At 39.6% G+C, this 25773-nt stretch overlaps 1 protein-coding gene across 3 annotated transcripts in view; it reads right to left on the bottom strand.

The window, feature by feature from the left end:
* The window catches only part of Rnf130 (ring finger protein 130), a 110411-nt gene that overhangs the window by 51955 nt on the left and 32683 nt on the right, over nt 1-25773 (bottom strand). For all 3 annotated transcript variants that reach the window (XM_013114772.3, XM_005071866.4, XM_005071865.4), the window contains exon 3: nt 9668-9918. In XM_013114772.3, coding sequence (XP_012970226.1) covers nt 9668-9918 — 251 coding nt within the window. The remainder of the gene's footprint in view (nt 1-9667; nt 9919-25773) is intronic.

Below are 25773 nucleotides of genomic sequence, written 5' to 3'. Positions count from 1 at the left end.
TCAGAGATTAAGAGCACCGACTGCTCTTCCAGAGGTCCTGAGTTCAATTCCCAGCAACCACATGGTGGCTTACCACCATCCATAATGAGTTCTGGTGCCCTCTTCTGGCATGCAGGCATACACAGAGGCAGGATGTTGTATTCATAATAAATAAATAAATCTTTTAAAAAAGTCAGAAAAAAAGCCTAAGCTATCAGCTGAACTTTCATAATTAACAATGTCTTCAAGTCATTATTTGGGAGCCTTCGGTCCTGACCAAAAATCTGCCTACAAGCAGATTTTCATGAGCTCCCACCCTAGCTGAAGAGGTACTGACAAGCTGATGGCTTCAGGGAGAGGAGAGTCAATTTTCATAAGGATGTGGTCCTTGGCAGGTCAGTCATGCTCTGGTGTTTGGCTCCACATCTAGCACAAACTGGATTACAGGGTTATTTAAAGAGGAAAGCAATTTGGAAGTTGGTGGGTGGATCTGGGAGGAATTAGGAGGTGACTATGCTAGGAATAAATTGTATGAAATTCCCATACTACATTACTACCGAGTCTCTGAAAATAACCTCTCATTGCACTTGTGCCACCATCCCAAATAGTTGTCTACATTTATTTTTAATTTTTACTTACTCATTTGTGTTTCCAGGTTGACTCAGTCTCAAACCTCTGACACAAAGCAACCCTCCTGCCTCAGCCTCCTGAGTAGTTGGACTAATAATAGCTGGAATCCCATTTATTCTAGCAATTAAAACATGTGATTCTAAACTCAAAACCATAAAATGAAGTACAAGAAGTTTAACTTTGAGCTTCTTTAATCTCATTTCCTTTCCTCCTCAAATAATAATTGATGCTTTATCCTTATATTGTTTCACTTTGAAAATAAGCACACATATATATATAAATGTTAAGTATACATACTTGCAGTACATATGTATGCTTTATATATCCATATATATGAATGCAATTGCATAGCCCTCCTCTACTTACAAGTGCGTATCTTGCTTAACAATACACCTTAGAGATGGATTCACAGAAGCACAGAGAGATTGTCAGCACTCCCTTCACATGTACAGCTACAGATGACTCCAAACACTCAGTATTGACTGTGTAGAGAACTACTTTAACAACCAGGTATCTATTGGTGGACATCTGATCATTTCAAGTCTTCCTATCATAAACAACATTAAAAGGAACAGACTAGTACAGTTACCACTTGTTGCTATTGTTTTTCAAGACAGGGTTTCTCTGTGTAGTCCTGACTGTCCTTAAATTTGCTCTGTAGACCAGGCTGGCTTGAAATTCATATCTGCCTGCCTTTGTCTCCCAAGTGCTGGGATTAAAGGAGAAGTTAAGACAAAGGATAATCACTTATATCATTGTACTAGGTGTTATAAATTGCCTCCTCACAAGAACTATTATCAACCTATACCAGTACCTGTTTTCTCTATAACCTTGCCAAGAAATTATGTCACCAAATTTTAGATTTCTTTGGCAAATGGAGCAATAAGAAATGTTATTTCAATATGGTCTTATATATTTAACCTATGAGGGAGGCTGAATATCATTTTAAAGATCATATACATTTCATTTGAGCACTTTATTAATTTTACTTATTTATCATTTATGTGTGTACATACATGTGTGCAGACTTGGTTGTCTATGTATTCATGTGTGGAGATCAGAGGATGAATGACATTAGGCATCTTTCTTCTTACTCTCCACCTTGAGACAAGGTCCCTCTCTGGACCTGGGCCTCACTATTCTGGCTAGGCTCGCTGGCCACTGTGCACTCCAGATCTGCCTGTCTCTGGCCATGTTTGGGTTACCAGGGTATAGGAGCTCACACCTGGCTTTCATGTGGGTGCTAGGATACAAGCTCCAGACCTCTTGCTTGAACAGCAAAAACTCTTTAACTGCTGAACCACTTCTGTACTTGAGGACAAAGTATCAAAAGTGATTTAAATTGGTAGGACACAATTTAAAACAAACCATACTATTTAACTTCCTAAACCATTTATTTATTTATTTATTGTGTATATATGTGTGTGTATATACATGTGCATGTACTCATTCATCGTGACATACATGTGGGAGTCAAAGGACAACTTGTAGAAATCAGTCCTCTCCTTGACCAGGGAACTGAACTCAGGCTGTCAGGTTTGGAGGCAAGTGACTATCCACTGACCAGCCCGAAACAACTCACACTATGTAATCTGACAGGAATTCATTCAGGATCACTGTGTTCTGAGGACCAGTTACTCTGATGAAGTATCAGGGCTTCCAGTCATCAGAGCTTTCCCATGAATGTAGAATTAGGCCTATATCAGCACCTATTTGGGTCCTCTCTTGAAACATTGGTGAAATTCAGGGGCTATGAATCTTATTTGCTCTTGATTCAGACTATCCTTTCTACATCTTTCATTCACTATTTCACTATTTATGTCTGATTTTTTCAAAAACTATCTCCCTATGCCTTGACTGCTCCCCAACCTTTATACATCTGCTTTATTAACTGTCTGCTTTTGCTCTTCATTTTCTCCTTTAAGGCTCTCCTATCAGGAGAAAGTTGCTTTTCATTCTCTTCTTTTTAAAAGACAGTCTCATGTAGATCAGGTTAGCTTTGAACTCCTAATCTTCCTGCCTCTGTCTCCAGCGTACAGTCAGTTTCTACCATTCTTGGCTGGGAAAAATTTAGCATTATTGTACTATTAGAAAGCCTTGGTTGATCCTTTACTTCTTAGAGAACAAAGCCCAAACTCCTCAGCCTGTGATTCAACTCCACTGTAGTCAATTTACCCACTCAGCACTGGTTGACAGGCCCTGTTTTCCTTTCCTCCATTCCTAATGTTCCACTATTCAACCCTCCTTTTTTCTGTGGAAAATGATCCACTTGCCTGAAATTTCCCTTCATATTGTCTGATGAAGTCTTCTTCATTCTTTGAAATGAAATTCAGCTCAAACGTCACTACCTCCTCTGTGAAGTGTCTATGACTCACCAAAAGCAATATCATTGCCTCCAAACAGGAATTCTACCCCACAGCGCCTGGATGACACCTGTCTGCTTTCTCAGGAGATCAGAAGCTCATTCTCTATTTGCACCATGCCAGGCAGGCTCTTTGATAAATCACAAGGATTTACAATGAATGTTTTCAAAACACCCTGATCTTAAAAGCAGAAAAAAATTAAATCTTAAGCTCTTGTATAACTTTTAGAAGGTAAAATTCTCTCTATGGAAAGTACTATTAGTTGTTTACATAAACTGATCATTAGAAAGAGCCATGAAAAAGGTTGTCTGAGTATTTGCAATATCTAAAACAAATAACAAAATATGAACTACTCAGCTCAAATTATATCCTTTCCCAGGTCTTCAGAAATTGTTAATTCTTGAAAAAACATAAAAAACAAATTCACTCTACCTTCTTAAAATACTAAAATGAGTATGTCTTTTCTTTCACTGGAGGAAAATCTTTACAATATATTCACTATTTCCATCTATCCCACTTTAGAAAGCAGTAAAACCTGTCATTTTCAAAGATTAACTGTATAAGTGCAAAACATTAGCTTTCCTGATGCAGGGAAATTCGATATATATATATGTATATATATATATATAATTTTTGTTGGTTTGTTTTTTGTTTTTGTTCTTGTTTTTTTCAAGACAGGGTTTCCCTGTGTAGCTCTGGCTGTCCTGAAACTTGCTTTGTAGACCACGCTGGCCTCGGACTCAACGAGTCTCTTCCTCTCAAGTGCTGGAATTAAAGGCATGTGTCACAATGTCTAGCTTAATTCAATATATTTCTATATCAGGCGTGCAATGGATTCTTGATTTGATACTCATCTAAGGTAAAATTGGTCAACAAAAGGTTATTTCAGTAGCCATGAGGCATTTACAAAACCAAGAATACTATGTGTTTGTGTATGTATAAAATCAAGAAGTATTATTAGAGTGTTTACAAGTTTAAATACTTTATATAATTTTTAAAGAAAATTTCCCAAGAAGCTATTTTAAACTAAGGAGGCTGTTAGTTTGTAAAAAATTTATTATTTGGCTTATTCTTCAACATTAAAATACAATTTTATTTTACTGCTTTAGGAATCAAATTTGACTGCTTTAGGATTAAAGAGAACTGTTTAATCTTGAGAACTTGAGTGGACTGAGAGATGTCTAGGAAATTAGCACCGCATATTGCTGGATGCCTATGATGGACACATCTCTACAGAGGACAAGGTTATCAAGGCTTTGACCTGATCAGTTGTTTAAGCAGTCCGTGGATAGAGTGGAATCTGAACAGATCATTTGGAGTTGGTGAGACTGGAGAAGGCAGGGCCTAATTGGAGGAAGCAGGCCACTAGGAGTTGAAGGGTATCTTTTTCCCTCTTCTTTTGAGATAAGGGCTCACATAGCCCAGGCTGATCTCAAACTCACTATGTAGACAAACAAACAAAAAACAAACTTTGAGTATTTGCTTCTTTAATCTCTAAGCATGTATACCACTACACCTGACTTGAAGCGTAACTTGTCCATGTTTTGCCTCTCCTCTTTGCTTCCTGGTTGCCATGATGTGAGTAGCTTTCCCCTGCCATGCCCTTCCTCCATGTTTCCTCTTTGTCATAGGCCCAGAGGCAATGGAATCTGGTGACCATGGACTTAAACCTCTGAAGCTGTGAGCCAAAAATATTTGTCATCCCTTGTTTTTATCAGTTATTCTGTCACAACGACTAAAGGTCTAATACAAGGTACAATATTAATCATGGGATTGTTTTTAAAAATTTACATTTCTTTAAAAATCTTCATGAACCCTTTCAATATAAAAGCACCAGACTTACACTGTTTGGTATAAAATAACTATCACTGAATGATTCAAAGGTCTAAGTCAGGCTGGTGAGTTAGTGGAGAAAGGTGCTTGTTGTACAAGCCTAAAGATGAGTCAATCCCTAGAACCCATGGTAGAGAACCAACTCATGATAGTTGTCCTCTGATCTCACATGCATGAGGTAGGGTGTGTGTGTGTGTGTGTGTGTGTGTGTGTGTGTGTGTGTACATACAATAAATAGGTCTAAATTTACATATTGTCTTGGTATCCACACAATATTTAAGTATTTTGACAGTTTTTCAAGAAGATACACTACAGACTCAGCAGTAAACCCAAAGGTGAACCATTTGATTTTTATATAACATGTGAAATGATCTGCAGTGTAACTACTACCCTATGTTGGCCAAGTTACTTAGAATATGTGGCCCTCCTGAGTAGAATGTTCTGTGGAAACAACAGTATAAAGACAGAATTTTGTGAGGAAAATCTGTTTCCCTTTCAACTCAGTTTTTTTTTTCTTGCTAATAGTTCAGGCTTCTTCTTCTTTTTTTTAAAAGAAAAAATAGCCTAAGGTTCCAACCAGTTGAGCTGCTGCCACCTTCACATTAAACTTTAATAAGCTAAGCTTTTTAAGCCACATAAAAATTTCATCAAGCATTTCTCCACCTTAGGGAAAACGGAAGGAGGAAAAAAGGTCAGAACATCACTTTCCACTAGAGTGTCGTTTGGAGAGGGATGCTTTGAAAGGAGCCGCAACTAATGCTAGGAAATGAGTGCCCTTTGTGGGTGGTGCCAGATGTAAGTTTTTTACTCCTTCATCACATGCAGGCCCTACCGAGGGTGCTAATTAATGCATGATCATCAAATACCAGGCTCCTAGGACAACCATGAGCGTCTCAAAGGTCTTTGGATGTGTCCCATTCAGCTCTAATATTATCACTGGTTTTCTGATTAAAATGTTTCCAGAAGTACTCCTGATTATTCTACTTTTGGTGTTCCATATGGCACTTAATAATATTTATTATTCACATGGTATTTAATAATAATAAACCCAAATCTTCATTTTTTTAAAAAAAAGCCAGCACTGATTATCATTCCAGGGAAAGAGGAAGGTGCCTAGCACCTTGGCCTTGAATGGACACTGGGTGCTGAACTCTTTGGGCTCCCTTACTGCCCACCTCACTGACTCCTAACAATGTGCTGCATAAATAAATCTACAGGTCAGAACTGCCTACAGAATCAGCCTGATTGTCCTAACCAAAATACCTGGAAAAGAGGTACTCATGTCGGAAAACCTCCAGAGCATCCTCTATTTTAGTCAAATGCCAAAGAGAAAACTTTACTCTTCCCCCCAATCTGGCACTACTTGCACTCAGTGGAAAGGTGATCTCCCAACCCTGGCTGCTCACAGGAACAAGCTGAGAACACTGATCTGACATCTCTAGTACATGTCCCCAATGGCACCATGATTAACCACACCTGGGGCCATAAGCCAGTCTAAGAATGAGAAAAGAACTGAAAACAGTTTTTTTTCTGATCATAACACAAGCAAATAGGCATTGTTAGCATGACTTCACAGCAGACTCTCGAAACCACTGGAAAAGAAGCACTTCTTAATATACAGGCTGAAGAAGAAGTGTCAAACGAAACAGCATACAGGGCTGGGTGTGCTGGTGCATGGCTGCCATCCCAGCACGTGGGGCCGGAGGCAGGAAAATATAGAACTGAATGAAAGCACAAGCCAAAATCTGTGAGGCAGAGCTTTAACTTTAGCACTTCTTCAGAAGTGTTGAGAGAAATTTATAGCACAAAATACTTGCATTAGAAGAGAAACAGTTTCAGACAAATGATCTGTAGACTGGACTCTAAAATGTAATAAGTACCTTAAACATTTAGAAGCAAAGAGAAAATATTTGTGAGACAAAGAACTCTTTACAACTGAAACCAAAAGTACAATTTTAAGGGAATATACACAAATGAAACTTTTAAAATTAAAGTTAGAAAACCCCCAACAATTTTTTTCAAGACTGTCAAAGTGGTTGAACAGACAAACTGTAGAGTAGGAGGAAAGCATCTGCAAAGCACATGTTTGACAAAGCAATCCCTGTCTACATACACAGAGAGTCTAAAAACCAGACAGCAATACCCGTCTACATACACAGAGAGTCTAAAAACCAGACAGCAATACCCGTCTACATACATACAGAGTCTAAAAACCAGACAGCAATACCCGTCTACATACATACAGAGTCTAAAAACCAGACAGCAATACCCGTCTACATACATACAGAGTCTAAAAACCAGACAGCAATACCCCGTCTACATACACAGAGAGTCTAAAAACCAGACAGCAATACCCGTCTACATACACAGAGAGTCTAAAAACCAGACAGCAATACCCGTCTACATACATAGAGAGTCTAAAAACCAGACAGCAATACCCGTCTACATACATACAGAGTCTAAAAACCAGACAGCAATACCCGTCTACATACATAGAGAGTCTAAAAACCAGGCAGCAATACCCGTCTACATACATAGAGAGTCTAAAAACCAGGCAGCAAGGGGCTCTCAAGTTTTCTGGAAGAGCAGCCAGTGCTCTTAACCACTTGAGTTTGATTCCTAGCACCCATATGGTGGTTCCATCTGACTGTAACTGCAGTTCCAGAATCTGACCTCTCTGGCCTCCTGTGGCACTGTATGCATGTGGTGAACAGACATGTGTCTTAGCAAACATACAAACATAAAGAAACAAAATGTCAAAAAATTAAAAAGAATCCTCAACAGTAAAAGACAAACAATTCAGGAAGAAAATGGGAAAGAGACTTAAGTAGACCTTTCTCTGAAGCACTTGAAAAGACCATCAGGGTGGTGAGAGGGCTGTCAGCCAGTGCCTGATGAGAACCTGCATCTGCACTTCAGCATTCACAAACCTGGGTGCAGCGGGACACATATCTAACTCCAGCACACTCAATTCTTACTTCTGGCTTTCACATATGTGTACATGTGTTTACACAGAACAATCACAAATGCACACACACAAGATGCTCAATTATGACCACATTATAATAACAAAAGAAATGTTATTGCACCAAATTCTGTCAGACATGGAAGAATTGGACTAGGCACACATTGCCAGCAGGAATGTAAAATGATGAAGCCAATTTGGAAAAGGCCATTAAAAAAATACTACACTATTCTCCAGGCAGTAGTTGCATACTCCTTTAATTCTAGCACTTGGAAGGCAGACACAGGCTGATTTCTGTGAGTTTGAGGCCAGTCTGGTCTACAGAATGAGTTTTAGGACAGCCAGGGCTACACAGAGAAATCCTGTCTCAAAAAAACCAACGAGAAAAAAACCTAAATATTTACTTACATGTAAATTGTGTTCAGAAGTTATATTTTTATTTCAGGGAAATGAAAACTCATGGTCAGACAAAAATGTGTACGTGAATATTCATAGCTGTTTTATTACTCTGTCAAACTGAAAATAACTCAGCTATCCTTTAATGAGTGGATGGCTAAGTAAATTATAGTACATCCACACGTATGGAAAACTATTCACCAATAAAAAAAGAGTTACTGATGTACCCAGCTTGTTAAGGACTTCAAGGGAACTATGCTGACCAAAGATGAAGAAACCTAGGTCTTAAAGTATACACAACATTCTTTTTTGGTTTTGTTTTTATTTTTCAAGACAGGGTTTCTCTGCATGGCTCTGGCTGTTCTGGAACTAGTTCTCTGTAGACTAGGCTGGCCTCAAAGTTACAGAGATCCGCCTGCCTCTGCCTCCCAAGTGCACACACCACTACCACCTGGCTACACAACATTCTTGAAATGACAACACCAGAGATGGGGAACAGGTTAGTAGTGGTGAAGGATTAGGGAGTCTCTGGTTATGAGACAACAGATGACCTCTTCCTTACAGCTTGACTGCGGTAAGCTCATTGGTTAGCATGTGATGGAGTTGACAGAAGAACACAAGCACATGCAGGAGCACAAACCACACAGGACAGCTGGAAGACATCAGTGCACTCAGCAACACAGTGGACCTGGGCTGCGGTGTTACTATGGTTAGGCAAGATGCCATGACTGAAGAAATGGATCTCTATTGCTTCTGACAAATCAGAGCAAGGCTACCATTACCCTAACACTTAAAAAGAGCTGGCAATGCTGACAAAATGCAGGCAACCTGGATGAAACCATGAGACATGTACAAAACACTGGACCCGTGTCTCCTGAGATACCAGTGTCCAGAAACAGTATAAAAAGACAGCACAACTGAAGGTCACCCACGTTCTGACCTAACCAACCTGGAATGTTCTTTGCTATCAAGGACACATCTGAGCAGTGCTGGAGAGTCTGAGAGAGCCTATAGGTTAAGAAATGTATCAAGCAGGGTGGTAGTGGCACATGCCTTTAATCCCAGCACTTGGGAGGCAGAGGCAGGTGCATTTCTGTGAGTTCAAGGTTAACCTGGTCTACAGAGCGAGTTCTAGAACAGGCTCTAAAGCTACAGAGAAACCCTGTGTGTGTGTGGTGGTGGGGACAGAAGAAATACATAAAAAGTTCATTTACTGACTTTGATAGTCATACTGTAGTTATAGGAAACCTTGTTTTCTTTCTTTCCTTTCTTCTTTTTTTAAAACTGAAATGGAGTTTATCTCAGACTGGCCTGCAACTCAATGTGTAGCCCAGCTGGCCTCAAACTCTAAGTGCAGGGATTACAGGTGTGCACCACCATCCCTGACACATTTTTATTTTATTTTATTTTTGTTTTTAAATACGTTATATAAAGAAGTATTTAAGCTGTATGATCACAGGATTCTCATGGATATGGCTAGTTAGAGTACTGGTTAGCTTACCTGGTTCCTGTCACGAGCATTTGTGTACCTGATCTTCTGAATGAAGTAGAATATGAGCCACGCTGAAGAAATAATCATCAAAACAATAAAGGATATTGACACGAAGACTAGAGAGCCACGGCTGAAGTTCTTTGGCGGCATTCGAGTTCCAACAGCTATTGTCATTTGTACAGAGATGTTTTTCTCCAGATAACTCAAAATATCCTTACCCCTCAATTCTGTTATCATGACAGCAATAATATCTCCCGTGCCTGTAATGTAAAACAAATACACAGACTCAAGCGACATCTGAAATTCATAGAAACATCAAATAAATATACATATATGTTCCCTAGAGAAATTACCACAATCTCTGCTATTGAGAAAGGTTTGCAGATTCCACTGGTCAGATGATAGAGGCTGCAACTGTGCACACTGACAGGGATGGGAACATATGCAGTATTCCAAAAAAACAGGTAAGGCATGTAACAACTGTAGCCTTAACATGCATGAACAGCCTTGCAGCTGCATTGAGAAACATTAGGAAGCCAGTCACCTGTGACTTAATCAGGGTGGGTCTATAGTATAAATCCTTTCTACAGCAAACGATCTTGAGAAAAGTGCTGTCACAGTATAAAAAGTGGCTCTTGCACTAGCCATCTAACATGCTTTGCTGAGCAGCAACTGTGTGTAGAACTAGTTAGTGCAGGGAACAGTGGGAAGCATGTATCTTAGGATACATGGCTACTTTAACAAAGTGCCAAATGGCAACATCTTTTACTGGTAACATTTGAAAAGAACTTTGGTCTTCTGTCTAGAGCTAACTGGAGTAAAGCTCCTTCCAGAGTCCTTCTGGATCTCAAACTCACACTTTTTCCTACCCAAGTTGGAGACAGCATCTCTTGTTGCCCAGGCTAGCCTCAAACTTGAATATTTTGTCTCAGTCTCCCACCATGTCTAACCATGCTCAATGCACTCAAATCCTCTAGGCAGGTCCAAGTTTCAAACTTCTGGATTAGTACCCAGAATGGAACCCAAAGTCTTCAGCTTCCAGTAGCTATTCAGAGATCTGTCCACAGACACAAACTATGTAAATTAATCACAAGGAAGGTTCAGTGGTTTTTCTAAGTCCTTTTCCTATGTGGTTCCCAGGGGGCAGTAATAAGTCAAAACAAGGAGCTACTCTCCAAGGATAGCATGGATCCCTATTCCTTTTGTCCTCTATAGGGAGCAGCTTTCCACTTTATTTTAAGGAGGCAGGGAAACTTCTCTACCACATGCAACTGTCAGCAGCTGTCCTTTTCTATGGGAAAGTTAAGTGTGGCAACATGTAACTTTCATAATCTATCTTTTCTGAAGAACCTGGAGAAAGATTGGAGGTTAGGCCTCCCATTTTATTTTGGGAAAGAGAAAATTATAACTACTTATGTGAATATGAAGAAGGGTTGTGCATCCAAGTATAAAATACCCCTAAAAACGAGCAAGCAGAGTACCAAAAAACTTGACCTTTTGAAGGCTCTTTCAATGAATATTAAAAAAAATTATTTGGTTTTTTATGTTTTGCTATGTTTAGCAGTTGAAATGACATGTAACAGAAACTCAGTAACAACAGTTTCAAGAAAAATGTACCCCAATGGAATACATATTCATGTAGTATTGTATTCAAAACCATTTTATCAGAGTTGCAGTTTATAAGTTTTTTTGGCTTAAAAAATCTATAAACAAAAACAAAAGTGAAAAATTAAAATTAGCATTATTAAGTTACTACATGCCTCTGGTCAGTAAGTTAAAAAGAAATCATGAAATAATGCTAAAACAGTTTAAATTTCCATTTAGAAACCTTAAGTTTGTGCTTTTACAATGTTGATCAACAGGCATGATCTGTGGTGTAGGATACCAGGTATGGCTATAAAGTAACTGAGACGGATCCCACAAACGACATATGACAATCAGTCTCATTGCTTTATAATCACACCAAGTACAATTGGTTTTAGAAATCAGTTCTGAGGCTCCCTCTTGAAGACTCAAGCTGGAAAAGTAGTGGGGAAAGCTGCACAGGTAGCCAAGGGAACCAATCCAACAATTTCCTTAACCGAACACTAAATGGACGAGTCAACTAATCTCAACAGAAGAGCTGTTTGGGAAAGAAACATTTAATTAGTTCAAAACCAGTCAATATTCATTGGGCACAGATCACAATCAAGGTTCTATTTCACTTATTTTAATCTTTAGTTTCCTTAACTTCTTAAGGGATAAGGAATTACCTGATCTTAACCGACATGAAAAGTGTGTCTGTCTATTCTCAGGAGTGCAAGAATGAATGAATCTTGGTATAGCCTTACCCTAGCACATGGAAGAGACTGGGAAGTGCTGGAAAAGGAGACTGAAAATGATCAAATAAAAAAGTCACAACAGCACATCCAAATATGAGTGAAGGCAGTGATCTGTTACAGACGCTGAAAAAGTGCATCTTTTTCCCCAACACCCACAGCTGGGCTGGGCTCCAAGAACCTAACTTAAGATGGTTCAGACACTCATTTGGGCATGGAGGCCAAAGAGATGATTCAATGGTTAAGAGCACTGGCTGCTCTTGCAGAGGATGGGGCTTAGTTTCCAGTATCTACATGGCAGCTCGTAATCACTGTAATTCCAATACTAAGGGGAACTGACACTCACTTCTGGCTTTTGAGGGCCCTTGAAGACAAGGTGCATATAGACTCATGCAGGCACACACATATATTTAAAACAAACAAACAAAAAATGTAAATAAACCTTAAAAACAAAACAGCAAAAGATCTTGGGAGTGTTGGTCTTGATTCAAGAGGGATGATGACAGAAAAAATTTAATACTCAGTATAAAATCAGAATTAGAATGGCAGTGACTGGTGGAGGGAAGGATTCATTAGACTAGAATGATGAAAACATTTAAGCAGACAAAATATTTGTTAAGCCCATTACTATGCCTAAGTTCTGCTACACCAAGACATGGCTTTGGAATTCTATGCATTTCAACAACCAGGCAGCTATGTATTACTTTTCTATTGCTGTGACAGAATACCATGACAAGGCAACTTACAGAAGAATGGGATTATTTGGCTTATACCACCAGAGGGAAAGAGTCCATCATAGAGGGAAGCACCGCAGCAAACAGTAGGAGTGGCAGGCAGCAGGAACTGGGTGCTAAGAGCGCACATCTTCTTTGTAAAAACTGTTAATTTTAATTTCAATTATGTGTTTGTGTTGTGGGTTTGTGCATGTCAGTTGGAGTTGCTTGAGGAGAAGAGGAAGGGCCTGATGTGAACACTTGGAACTGAACTCAGGTCCTCTCCAAGAATAGAATGTGCTCTGAACTTCTGAGTCACCTCTCCAGCCTCACGTCTTGAACTGTAAGCAGTAAGCTGAGAGCAACAGTAAATGTTGGGAGTCTTTTAAATCCTCAAAGCTGGCCTCCACATATGCTTCCTCCAACAAAGCCACACCTCCAAAACACCCCCAACAGGCACTCTCCCATGGGGACCAAGTGCTTAAATATATGTACCTGTGGAGGGTTTTCTTATCCAAACCACCATGATAGCATTAATTTCTTAGAGATGACAATGAAATGAAGATGATTATGATCCTTGCTTTTAGCTACTTAAAAATTTCATTTTACTTTTTTAACTAAAGATTTATTTACTTAATTTTATGTTTATGTATATGTTTGTATATCTGTACCATGTTTATGCTGGTACCTGTGGAGGCCAGAAGAGGGTATTGGATTCCCTTGAGCTACTAGTTACAGGTAATCGTGAGCTGTCCAATGCACATTCTGGGAATTGAACTCAGGCCCTTTGGAAGAGCAGCAAGCACTCTCTGGGCCATCTCTTCAGCCCTCCAGTTTATCCTTTTTAGTACCTTAGTGTGGATACAGCTGAAGACCATTTCATGATCCTGATACTCCTGCCTCCACCTCAAGTAATGGGACTACAGGTATGAACCACCAAACTGTCTGGTACTGCCCTTTCTGAAGAGTCTAAGGCAGATATTTAGAAAGCATCTTTCTATTTGGGCTCATTTGATTAGTTCCTGATGGATGATCTCTTATTGTTGGTAAGAGAACTATGAGGTAATCCCTTCCTTCCTTTCCTCCCTCCCTCTCCAGGGAATCACCTCAGGAAGCAAATGATGGTTTTACTCTTATTACTGATGACAAATTTTATGACTTGAATAACGAGTACCTGCCAGATTTTATTATAAATAAATGTATTTCTGTTAATTAATAAGCAATCTGTTGAGTATTACTTTTTGATCTTGTGAATAGTCAGAGCCTCAAAAAGCTTTTACTCAATGCTCTCAGCACCCACTGATGAAGTAATTACTATAATGACATCTACCAAACTGTTATTTTCCACTCTCCTGAAGCGATTCTGTTCTCAGAGCCATTTACAATATTTCATCTTCCCCACCCTCATGAAAACACACAACGAAGCCTGTGCTGTGCACTTCTAATTACAGCTCCTCAGGAGGCTGAGGCAAGAGGCTAGCAAGTTCAAGGGAAGCTTGGTTAACTCAACAAGATATTGTCTCAAGATAAATAAAAATAAGGAGGGTTAAGGTGTGACTCAGTTGGTAGAGTGCTTGCCTAGTATGTGCAAAGCCCAGGGTTTGATCTCCAGAACCACACAAGATCAGGCATGATGGTTCATGTTTGTAACCCCGATACTCATCAGACAGAAGGGCCAGAAGTCCAAGGTCATCCTCAGCTACACAGCAATTATGAAGCCAGCCTGGACACACAAGACTGTCTCCAAAAGCAATAGTAAAAGAGCTAAAAAGAAGCTGGGTATGGTGGATCGTGTTTATAGTCTCAGCATTGGGGAAGCTGAGGCAGAAGGTTACACTGAGTTCCCAGATAGCCTGAGCCAGAGGAAGATTGTGTCTCAAAAACATCAATAAATAAACCGTAAGTAAATTTAAAGATCTGCGACATAGCTCAGTGGCAGCGGAAAGTGTAGCATGTGTAATACTTTAGTTTAATTCCCAGGACCACAAAAGCTACTACAATTAATGGCCACAAAGTTGCTGGGCCATCTGTCTTTCTGAAAAATAGAGCACCTGACCACCAGATAGTCTATATACCAGTGAGAAAAAAAGAATTATGCCTACAATAAAATCAACTTTGAGGTGCCAAATTAGGAATCTTGGAACTACCTTCCTTTTGGGCTTTGGGATCAGAGTTCTAAGATTCAAATCTGAGCAAGCTGTATAACCCTTCTGAAATATCAGTTTCTCTTTTCAAATAGTTAGGAACTGAGAGCAAATTTCATGCTAGATGGCAATAAATGCTATGAGATAATGAGTTATCTGTTGTTATTCATAGAAAGTAAAAGGAAGAACTAAAAGTCCTTACTACAGAGTGTAGGACTCCATTTCCTCTTCAGCTGTTCCCCACTAGCTCAGAGGCACTCAGCTACCTGCAGACCAACACTACCCTCCTGATGCCAAGAAGAGTCAGGCTTCAGCTCAGCAAGTGCATCTTCCAGTAGGGAAAGAGCAAAGATCTTCCTTTACCTTGACTTGTAGTAAGTTTCCTGACTAGCCCAGTGCAGCTGGGCTGTTGCTGGCAAAAGACCCAGGAAAAGGGGGTGGGGGAGATATCCCAGGTCTCAGACTACAAATGGAGAAAGGCAGACCAGCTAGAAAGTATCTCTGTGTAAGAACCTGCTTAAAACAGGCCAACAATTGAATCTGTCTGTTAAGTTCAAATCACCACACAAAGCTCTAAGTAGTTTAAAAACTCACAGACAGACAATTTTAGGAAACTTCCTTTTATAGAAGCTCAAGGGCAATAAGCACCTTCAATGGCACCATTATAACTGGGTAGTTACTGGCAATGACACTGCCGTTATTCCTGCAGAACCCAGTGACCTTCACATGTTACTCAGAACACCATAGCCTAAGTGAGAGAGACTAAAATCACCTCAAAGTTCTAGAATGGCTCCTGAAATGACAGACCAGTGTCAGTAACTCAGGGATTTTCTACAGCACTCTGTTCATCTGTCAAGAGGCAGCCGAGTCCACACTGCTTCCGCCTGTATCGGTCTAGTCTATTCACGGATGGCTCCACTGGCTTAGGTCCTAAGTTTTTCCTTTTTCATGTTTGGCAGGATCTTAGTTACATTTCTATTGCTCTATCACCATGACAAAGGTGATGGACACACGGACTGGTTCTTAACTTGACTGCTGTGACTACTGCTGCAGTAACACGCTGACTTGGATTCCCTCAGATACATCTATGGAGTGGTACAACTGGATCACATAGTAGTTCTATTTTTAATTTTTGAGGAACCTCCATGCTGAGTTCCATAGTGGCTGGACTAATTTGCACCCCCCCAGTGGTGTTACATAAAGGTTCCTTGCCATCCTATCTTCCTCAGCAGCCTCACCTGCACTTGCTGTTTCTGAGGGGAGTGAAATAGAATCTCAATGTAGTTTTCATATAAACTCTCCATCTCACTAATCTTAAAAAATTCCAACAGGAAAGTTGGAAGTATCTATTTAAAATGGAGATGGAGGTGGGGAGGAGAGGGAGAATGAAACAACCTCTCCAAATTAAAAATGATTCTGAATGGATACAGCATACCTTCTCATTTCAGAGTCCTTTTCATGTCTCCCCAATTTCCCCAATAAGACCCTTTATAGCATCGTAGATGAGAGTTGTCCGAAGCACTTAGCCATCAGGGTTTTTTTTTTAATAGTTACTGTCAGTTTCAAACAGTCACTCAGTCTTTCTTTGATGTTGATGACCTTGAGAGTTTACAGCTCAGCTACTCTGTACAAGGCGTTTCCTCACAGCTAGGTCCAGGTCATGCACCTTTGGCAGGATCAACATAGAAGTCACGGTGTATGCTTTTCACTACCAGATGGTGCAGGTTTGATCCATCCATTACCAGTGTTTACTCTGATCATCTGTGAAAGCGATGTCCTCCAGACATCTGCACCATGAAGCTACTCTTTTCCCCTATGTCATCAGAAAATATTCTATGAGGAAGCACTTTGAGATCAGGCAAATCCCCCATTCACCATCAAATTTCCATTTTCTTTTACCTTTTATATAAATATGTATATTAAAATAGTTACTATCATTGTTCATTTTGACATTCAAATTCCAAGTATGCTCATTAGGAGATACTGTTTACAGTTCTTCCATCTTATTCTTTTCTAGCAGTATTTTAACTCTCTTGCTAAAATAAAATGCTAAAAATGAATATAATGCTTCTAATATCAAGAGTGGTGTAAGACTACCACCTCCTTATGTTGGATAATGTCCACAAGGACACATCCAGGCATAGTCTTAGTAACCTGGCACACATTTGCCAATAATAATTGAATTTAAGGGTTCCACGATTTCTTCACTTGAATTCTTCTTTAAGTCAGATATCTCCACAAACCATTGTTACTGAATTTTAATAACTCAACTTGTATGTCAACTTAATAAATACCTTATTATTTGTTATTTGTGTTCCAAGATTCTATCTCCTTAGTGCTGTGTCCTTTTAAAGTAAAAATCTTACCTTTATGCTTTGTTATAACTTTCTTATATAATACTTTTAAATAGGTGGTTAAGCACACAATCAGGCATTCCAAGCAGGAATGATTGAAGCTGGAGGAGAGTGGCCTACATGTTAACTTTCACACCAGTCACCAGAACTCTATATATCTCTTAATGTCTTCTAGTTTGTAACCTATGAAATGGATTTCTATTTTGTGTGTAGATATATGTGTTCCTGAGTATGCGTGCATGTGTGCATATGCGTGTGGAAACCAAAAGTTGACACTGGCTGTCTTCCTCTAACACTATGTACTTTTTAAAAACTTCTTTACATTTTATGCATTATAATTTGGGGGACGTCCATATATCACTGTACACATGTGGAGGTTAAAGGACAACTCCATGAAGTCGGTTCTCTCCTTTCCTACCGTTATGTGGGTTCTGAGGATTGGATTCAGGCTATGTCAGGCTCGCCTTGTGCAGCAAGTACTTTCTTTACCTGTGGAGCTGTCTCACTGGGCCTCTACTTTTACTTTTTGAGACAGGGTCTCTGGCTGAATCTGGGGCTCACAGATCTGGTTAGGCTGACTGGCCAATAAGCTCCAGGGATCTGCCTGTCTCCATGCCCCTAGTGCATACATCACAGCACCTGGCTGTCTTATGTGGGTGTTGGGATGTAAACTCAGGTCCCACTGCTTGCACAATAGGCACTGTACTTACTGAACCATATCCTCACCTCCATGAAATCTATTTATAAACCAGAATTCCAAACCTATGCAGATTCTTAATATTATCTTCTTCCTCTTTTATGGCCAGTGGGAAAAGATAAGCACAAGGCAGACAAAAAAAGTAAATCAATGATGGGTTCAAACAAGAAAGGAAGTAGAGCAGGTCGTGCTCAAATACCCACAAGGTAGAAGGGTTTCTCATTCACTTACGATATGTAAAATTGAAGAAAAGTTTAAAAACCCACAGGAAAGTTTTTAAATGGATTCATTACATTTCTTTTGAAGCTATTATTTTTTTAACTACACTACTTCAGGGGAAAGACAGCTCAGCAGTTAAGAGCTGCTCTTCCAGAGAACCAGAGTTCAACTCTTAGCACTCATTCTGTGCAATTCTCAACCACTGGGACCCCAGCTTCAGGGTGTTTGGCACTCTTTGGGCCTCCATGAGCATCAGCATGGTGTGGCACATTCTTACAGACACACATACAAATAAAAATTGACCTTAAAGAAACCCTATTGTTTCACGCTATCAGTTTTAAACTCTTTTAATTTTAATTATTTTGGTGGGGGTGGGGAAGTTGAGACAGGGTCTCTATGTGGCTCTGCTGTCCTGGAACTCACTATGTAAACTAGGCTGGCTCTGAACTCAAAGATCCACCTACCTCTGCCTCTTCAGTGATGAGATTAAAAGTGTATGCCACCACACATGGCAGTTTTTTTATGTTTAAAATATATATATATATACACTGCATAGACAATACAGGAGCAATATGGGAAACACAGACAAAACTGAACATACAATTTAAACTCTGCCTACCATGCAGTGCAATTAAAACTGCAGCCTCAATTTTTTCTGAGGTAATTAAATCCATATTCAGTAAGAAGCTACACAAACAAACAAACCCAACCAACCCCCGCAGCCCTTAAATGATAAAACACCAACAAGATTTATTGTTCATTCATTCATGGTAAATGGTTCAAATTATTGATATGTAAAGGTATTTTTTTGCAGTGTCTTTGTGGCTGTTTTAAAATAATTTTGTAAGGTATGCTTCTATATTCAAAGTCAGTTTTCTGTATTTTATGAAGTATATTTTCTACTCATTGCTAAGTACAGAGCTAAGTGAAAAAGGAAAAGAACCTTCTGTTCAGGAGTCAGAGAATGTAAGATTGTTAATGCTGACTGACATGGAGATTAAAAAGCAAGACACCATTATTTGGTTAGGAATGTCCACACATTCCTAAATACATACAGGTCTAGATGGAGGTTCCATCTAGACAATGGTCTGGTAAGATTTTATTCAGGCTACTAAAGAGCAGCAGTAAAATCTATATAAAAATTTAAAACCAGTAAACTCAATCTTAGTTTTCAGACAAATGTGCTCTATTTCTACTATCCAAGAGTCTGTAATTCCCTTACACTACCACACACATCCGCTGGCTACACAACAAAGAACTCATTCTGCTAACTGGAGCTAACAAGTAAAACCACATATTGAACGTCTTTCCTGTCACTGATACCAGAGACTCTGCATCGGGAAGATGTCCTTCAGTCACCAGATGAAGGGCATTCATGAGGAGAACACATCAGCTCTGGAAGCACGGCCAAGGCAAGAAAACACAGTATTTCACTTAAAATGTAGAATTTTAAGGTCTATTTTAAGCAATATGGGAAGAAAGCTTAATATCAAAACCAAACGGCTCAATGGAATCAAAGCAACACGTTTACTCTGTTCACAGCATACCACTGACCACTACAGAGAACAGGAAGGAAAAGACAAAATCTCAAGTTAAAGAGACTTAGGATCTTTTCCATATTGCCAATCAAGTAAGAAAAGGGAGCCATAACAGGAAATGGACAGTCCTGCCAGGTACAAAGGTCTCTGAAGATGACAGGAGCCTTGGACTGTAAACTCACCAAGGGCATGCATCTGTTTCTTTGTTCTTCACTGTCAGTTCATGTTAGTTTATCCTCAAATGCACAGCAATGAGAAGCATTAATCCAACATTCCTTTACTGAAGTGAAGGGCTGACAGATGATGTAAGAGCAAACAAGCCAAGCAATAGTGGAGAGACCACCTCGAATGCCCATTCCTGATAATGAACTTGATGTCTATAACCATCCGGGAGCCTTCATCCAGTGACTGATGGAAGCAGAGGCAAACACCCCCAGTTAAATACTGAACAGAACCCAAGGAACCCAGCGACAGAGAGAGAGGAGCCATGAGCAAATTGGCAAAGAATGGGCTGGCAAAACCAGCAGAGACAGCTGATCTGAACAGGGAAAAGCTCTTGAACCCCAGACCGACAGTGGGGAGGCCAGCATGGGACTGATCCGGACCCCCGAATGTGAGAGTCAGTGAGGAGGCCTAGGCAACCTATGGGGCCCTGGGCAGTGGATCAGTATTTATCCCTGGAATACAGACATCGTGTGTCCATAACACAAAGAGGGATGCTCTCTCAGCCTGGACTCTTAGGGGAGTGCCTGGACCCTACCCTGAGTGAAATGACAGACTCTAGATATCCCCTATGTGGAAGGAATTGGCAATAGGGTGGGAGGCTTGGGGGGATGGGGGGTGCGGGAGGAGGGGAGGGAGAGGGAACTGGGATTGACATGTAAAACAAGCTATTTAAAATTAAAATAATAAAAAGAGCAAAAGTGGGCTCAACATGGGCCTCTGTATCCATCCCTTATGAATCTGAGTTACAGGTCTAAGGGAAGGAAGGGGTCCTGGCATTAGTATCTTTCCGATAGCTGAACCAGAGTAATTCTGACACAAGGTCCTTGAACAAGAAGTGCTGCCATACAGGATGAGAGTGGTATCTGGGTTGGGTTAGAGCCTAAGACCATGTTAGTGAGATGGAGAGCAAGGAGTTGCTACTATGTATATAAGTGAGAGCTGGGGAATAGGAGATAGAAGAGGACCACAATTTTAAAAAAATTACAGGCATTCATCAAGGAATGCCTCCTTGAAAAGATGGGAGCCAGAGGGCTTCAGATGATCCATACAAAAATGTGTTCTCCTTAACAGTATTTCTCAGAGGTTAATAGGCTTTCTTCTGGTATAGACCACAAGGCTGAAATACTTAGCTGTACTATAACCAAATTTCAAGTGATATCTTCTCCTTGGGTACTCCTACTTTCTAAACTCTTCCTCATAACATTCATTCACTTTGGTGAACTGTGGTTTGGGGTCTTGTGTGTGTCGTGTGCGTGTGTCCCGCCTGCCTGAGACAGGGTTTCTCTGTAGCTTTGGAGGCTGTCCTGGAACTTACTCTGTAGACCAGGCTGGCCTCAAATTGAGAGATCCACCTGTCTCTGCCTCCCCAGTGTTGGGATCAAAAGCATGCACCACCACCACCTGGCTTGCCATCTGTGTTTTATAGGACCTGTTTTGCCACACAAGTCCTACCCCATGCTACTTTCAGGATTTTCCAAGCACTCAATTTAGACGTTGGGAAGAAGCTAGACACCCTATGTGGGGATGCTCAGCTACCTTGCTACTACAGACAGGAGGCTTCACACCCTTGGAAAACCTAGTACCACGTTGGGACAAAGCAGACTTCAATAAATGTCATCAACCTCCCTTCTTTCAAAATTCTCATGCACTGATACTGAATAAAAGTTGTTGCCTTTGGTATATTTTTGCCCGTAAATTTTGTCTGCTATTACCTTGACCATCCCTCCATACTCAGTCACATTGGTTATTTCATACCGAACTCCCACCCTTAGCCCAGACTTAAAAACCTATTTGTTTTTATTTTTTTCAAACAGATCCTTTCCTCACAAAGCACCTTCTGACTGTGTTTTCCTCAAACACTTGGACTTCTGCTCAAAAGTAATTTCCTCAATGGAACCCCCTCAGATTTTTTCAACTTAAAGCCTTCTTACAATCATAATTCAATGTTTATTTTCTATGCATGACCAAAGTCCATGAAAAGAGGTGTCATGTGTGCCAAGTTTATGCTTACAAATCTAATAAGACCACAAAAAAGAGACCCAGCATCATAAAGAATTCAAATCCCTTGCTTTTAGCTAGTTCAGCCTAATTTTCTACTATTTACCCTCAGACTTCTTCCACAACAGTCACTGTCTGGACTAATGTGGTTCCTCTAACAAGGGTACCTTTTTCTCTGGTCAAATCTTAAATAATCTTAAATATTCAGGGCCCAGAAGAATGACACCTTCTCAATAATCAAGTCTTCTGAGAGTCAGGAGCCTCCCTCACATGCATGTCTGTCTTTCCAATGGTGGACATGCTCCTTAGGAACACACTCTGGATCCTACAGTGTGCTTCACAGAATGTTCACCATATAGCAAATATAACTTCATATCATTAATTTTTGTATTAAATATAGTTAAAACAATTAGCTTGTATAGAAAAACATGTCAAAAAATGAAGAAAAATATGCTTGGAAATAAAACAAATATCAGCCTTAAACTTAAAGGAGTAAATACATCGATTTCATAATTATTTAAGAGGTATGTGCCATTATAGGTACAAAAACTGCATAACTTAATAAATTATGTATCAATAAATTTCACACTCACTCTGGTGGACAGATAAAGCAGACAGATATTTTTCAGGTGTTTTACAAATGAGGATATATTTTAAAGAGTTACTTGTCCAAACTCACAAGCCTTGTAATTACAACTGTATATAAAATTCAAACTCCAATACTGTAATTGTCAAATTCTTTTTCACAATTTTAAATATGAAACCTAATTTTGTTTGTACAACTAAAGTGACAAATCTGAAGTCTGTGATAAACTTTTAGAAACGGTGTGTGCTGTCTGTGTACAGGAGTGCAAGCATGCAGGATGTGGCTGGCACAAATGTAAAGGAGAGAGCACAAGCTACTCCTCACTCTTCCACCTTGTTCAAGACAGGGCCTCTCTTGTTCGCTGCTGCCTACACCAGCTATCTCTGGTGATTCTATTCCTGCCTGCCAATTCCTGGTAGAGACATTACAAACAGTTGTGTTCCTGTGCTCAGTTTTTATGTGGGTTCTGGAGATCTGGACTCCAATTATCAGGTTTTTAGGCAAGCAATCTTCCTAGCCCTGTTTGACAAACTCTTAGACATGATTTGGAGACCAGAACAAAACAGAAGAGGCTGGGACAACTATAATGGAGTTAAGCTGAACAAAAGTCACGGTCTGTATTTCTGATGGTGATTGTGGTAGTTTGAAAGAAAATGGCCCCCAAAGGCAGTGGCACTATTAGGAGGTGTGGTTATGTTGCAGTGGGTATAGCCTTGTTGGAGGAAGTGTGTCATTCTGGGGATGGGCTCTGAGGCTTCCTTTACTCAAGATACTTTACAGCGTGACTGTGAGTTGACTTCCTCCTGCCTTTTGGTCAAGATGTAGCCAGCATCATGTTGGCCTGCATGCTGCCATGCTCCCCATCATGATGATAATGGACTGAACATCCGAAACTGTAAGTGAGCCACCTCTTTATAAGAGCTGCAGTGGTCACAGTGTCTTTTCACAGCAATAAAAACCCTAAGACAGTGAGCATGTAACAAGCAGCATACTAACTGAACAGGCTGAAACGAAGAATTGATTTGGTTTGTGAAAACAGGAAACAATGCACAACAACCTAGGAGTTCAAACAAAACAGTGCAAAAACTCTCCTATTAAGAAACAACTTAGAGGCCTTCTCCATGCAAAGATGAGCCTTCTTGCAGATAATTACCAAATTCCCAAATAAAGTGGATTACCACTGTCAAATCTTTTAAGTAAAATTAATTATATTGCAGAAATCTTCTCAATGGATAGATTTATTCCTACTGCTTTTTAATTAAGACTATATTTATGCTTTTATCTAAATAATTATTTAACTTTTATTTAAATAAAACACTCTAATAATGTACTTCAGTTTGTATCTGACCAAAAAGCAGATTTTGGATATGTCACTAATCTTTCAGTTTAACCCTCAAAGATACCTGACATGTCTTCACTAATCAGGAGGCAAAGCACGTCTCTATTTTATACCTATTCACTTTTAAATATAGGATTTACCCTTACAGGCTTTTAATTTCTACTCTGAACACTTAAAATGGGAATAAAAGTAACAACAGACTATCTCATGAACACTTGATGATGTATCAAAGTAAGAATATTTGAGGACATATAACTCAGAACTGTTCCAGTTAAAGAATCTTATTTTCAGGCAGATCTTTATGAGTCTGAGGCCAGCCTGGTCTACAGAGCAAGTTCCAGGACAGCCAGGGTGATTACACAGAGAAACTTTCTCTCAAAACAAACAAACAAAACAAAAAAAAACAAAAAACAATTCTTATTTTGCCAACTGTCTTTTATGGAAAATGAAGCGGATTAAGTATCTCTGTGACTTTATTCTCCTTTAATGAGTTTGCTTTGCTTTGTCTCATGTTCCCTCGTATTAGAATAAAATGACAAGTTCTCAACAGAAATTTATTTTGTTGTTGTTGTTGTTGTTTTTTGGTTTTTTTTTTTTCGAGACAGGGTTTCTCTGTATTGTTTACGAGGCTGTCGGTCCAGCCTGGCCTCAAACTCACAGAGATCCGCCTGCCTCTGCCTCCCGAGTGCTGGGATTAAAGGCGTGCGCCACCACCACCCGGCTTATTTTGTTGTTTTTGATCTTTAGTCTGCTATAAATATTAGCTTTAATAAAATATTATTTATATGCCATAGATTTATATTTCTTTTTTTAAGATTAAAATATACATATGGAGCCGGGCGGTGGTGGTGCACGCCTTTAATCCCAGCACTCCGGAGGCAGAGGCAGGCGGATCTCTGTGAGTTCGAGGCCGGGCTGGACCGACAGCCTCAAAAAAATACAGAGAAACCCTGTCTCGTAACCCCCCCCCCCCAAATATATATATATACATATGGGTACAGGTACATACAGAAGCTAGAGGGCATCATGTCCCCTGGATCTGGAGTTACAGGTGGTGGGTGCAGTTAGCCACTGAGCCTTATCTCTTCAGCCCAGACCAACATTTTCTAACTGTTTGACTCAGTAAGTTTATAGCAATGTACAATCATCACCACAATCCAAGTTCAGGAAATTACTATCATGTCTAGAAAGTTCCCCCACACTCAATTAATAGTTATCCTTCACACCCATTGATCCTGCTTTCCTTCTCTCTAAATCTGATTTTCCTAGGTATTTTATATAGATTGGTACCAGGCAATAGTTGGCTTTTGTGTCTGGCTTCCTTTATTTAACATACTACTTCTAAGGTTTATCCATTTATCAGTGGCTTTTTTGAGACAAGGTCTCAACTTTGTAGCCCAGGCTAGCCTAAAACTCAATATATAGCCTGGTCTGGCCCCTAGTCCACAGCAATCTTCCTGTAGTCCAGTTAATTCTACTTAGTTGATAAACTGTATTTCACTCTATGGATATATATTGTTTTGTTTTCTTACTCATGAGCTTATGGGTATTCTGGCTGTTTCCAGTTTGGTTATTTGAAATACTCTACTAGGACATTTAAGTATATGCCTTTGTGGATACTTCCCCCTTCTGTTTACTTTCTTTTTTCTCTTTCTCTTGTGTTGGCTGCGGGGGTAAAACTGCTGGCTCATATGGTAAATCTGTGCTTGACTTTAGAGAAACTGCTGAACTGTTTTCCAAGCTGGCTCCACATTCCCAAAAGCAGTTACATTTACTCCAATGGGCGTGAAACAGCATTGTTTAGATTTTTTTAATGATAAATGAAATGTCTAATCACTAAAACCTTTATTGTAACACTAGGTTTATCTTATTATTTATTTATAAAGTTTCTCTAAATGGGAATGACACAAGATATTTCTAGACACAATGTAATACCATTTGCTACTGCCCTTTTTTATGATTTTTTTAAATTTTATTTTCCAGT

Source organism: Mesocricetus auratus, unplaced genomic scaffold (assembly GCF_017639785.1).
Source record: "Mesocricetus auratus isolate SY011 unplaced genomic scaffold, BCM_Maur_2.0 Super-Scaffold_100007, whole genome shotgun sequence".
In the NCBI taxonomy this organism is placed as follows: Eukaryota; Metazoa; Chordata; class Mammalia; order Rodentia; family Cricetidae; genus Mesocricetus; species Mesocricetus auratus.
This window is presented reverse-complemented; position numbering and strand designations above follow the sequence as displayed.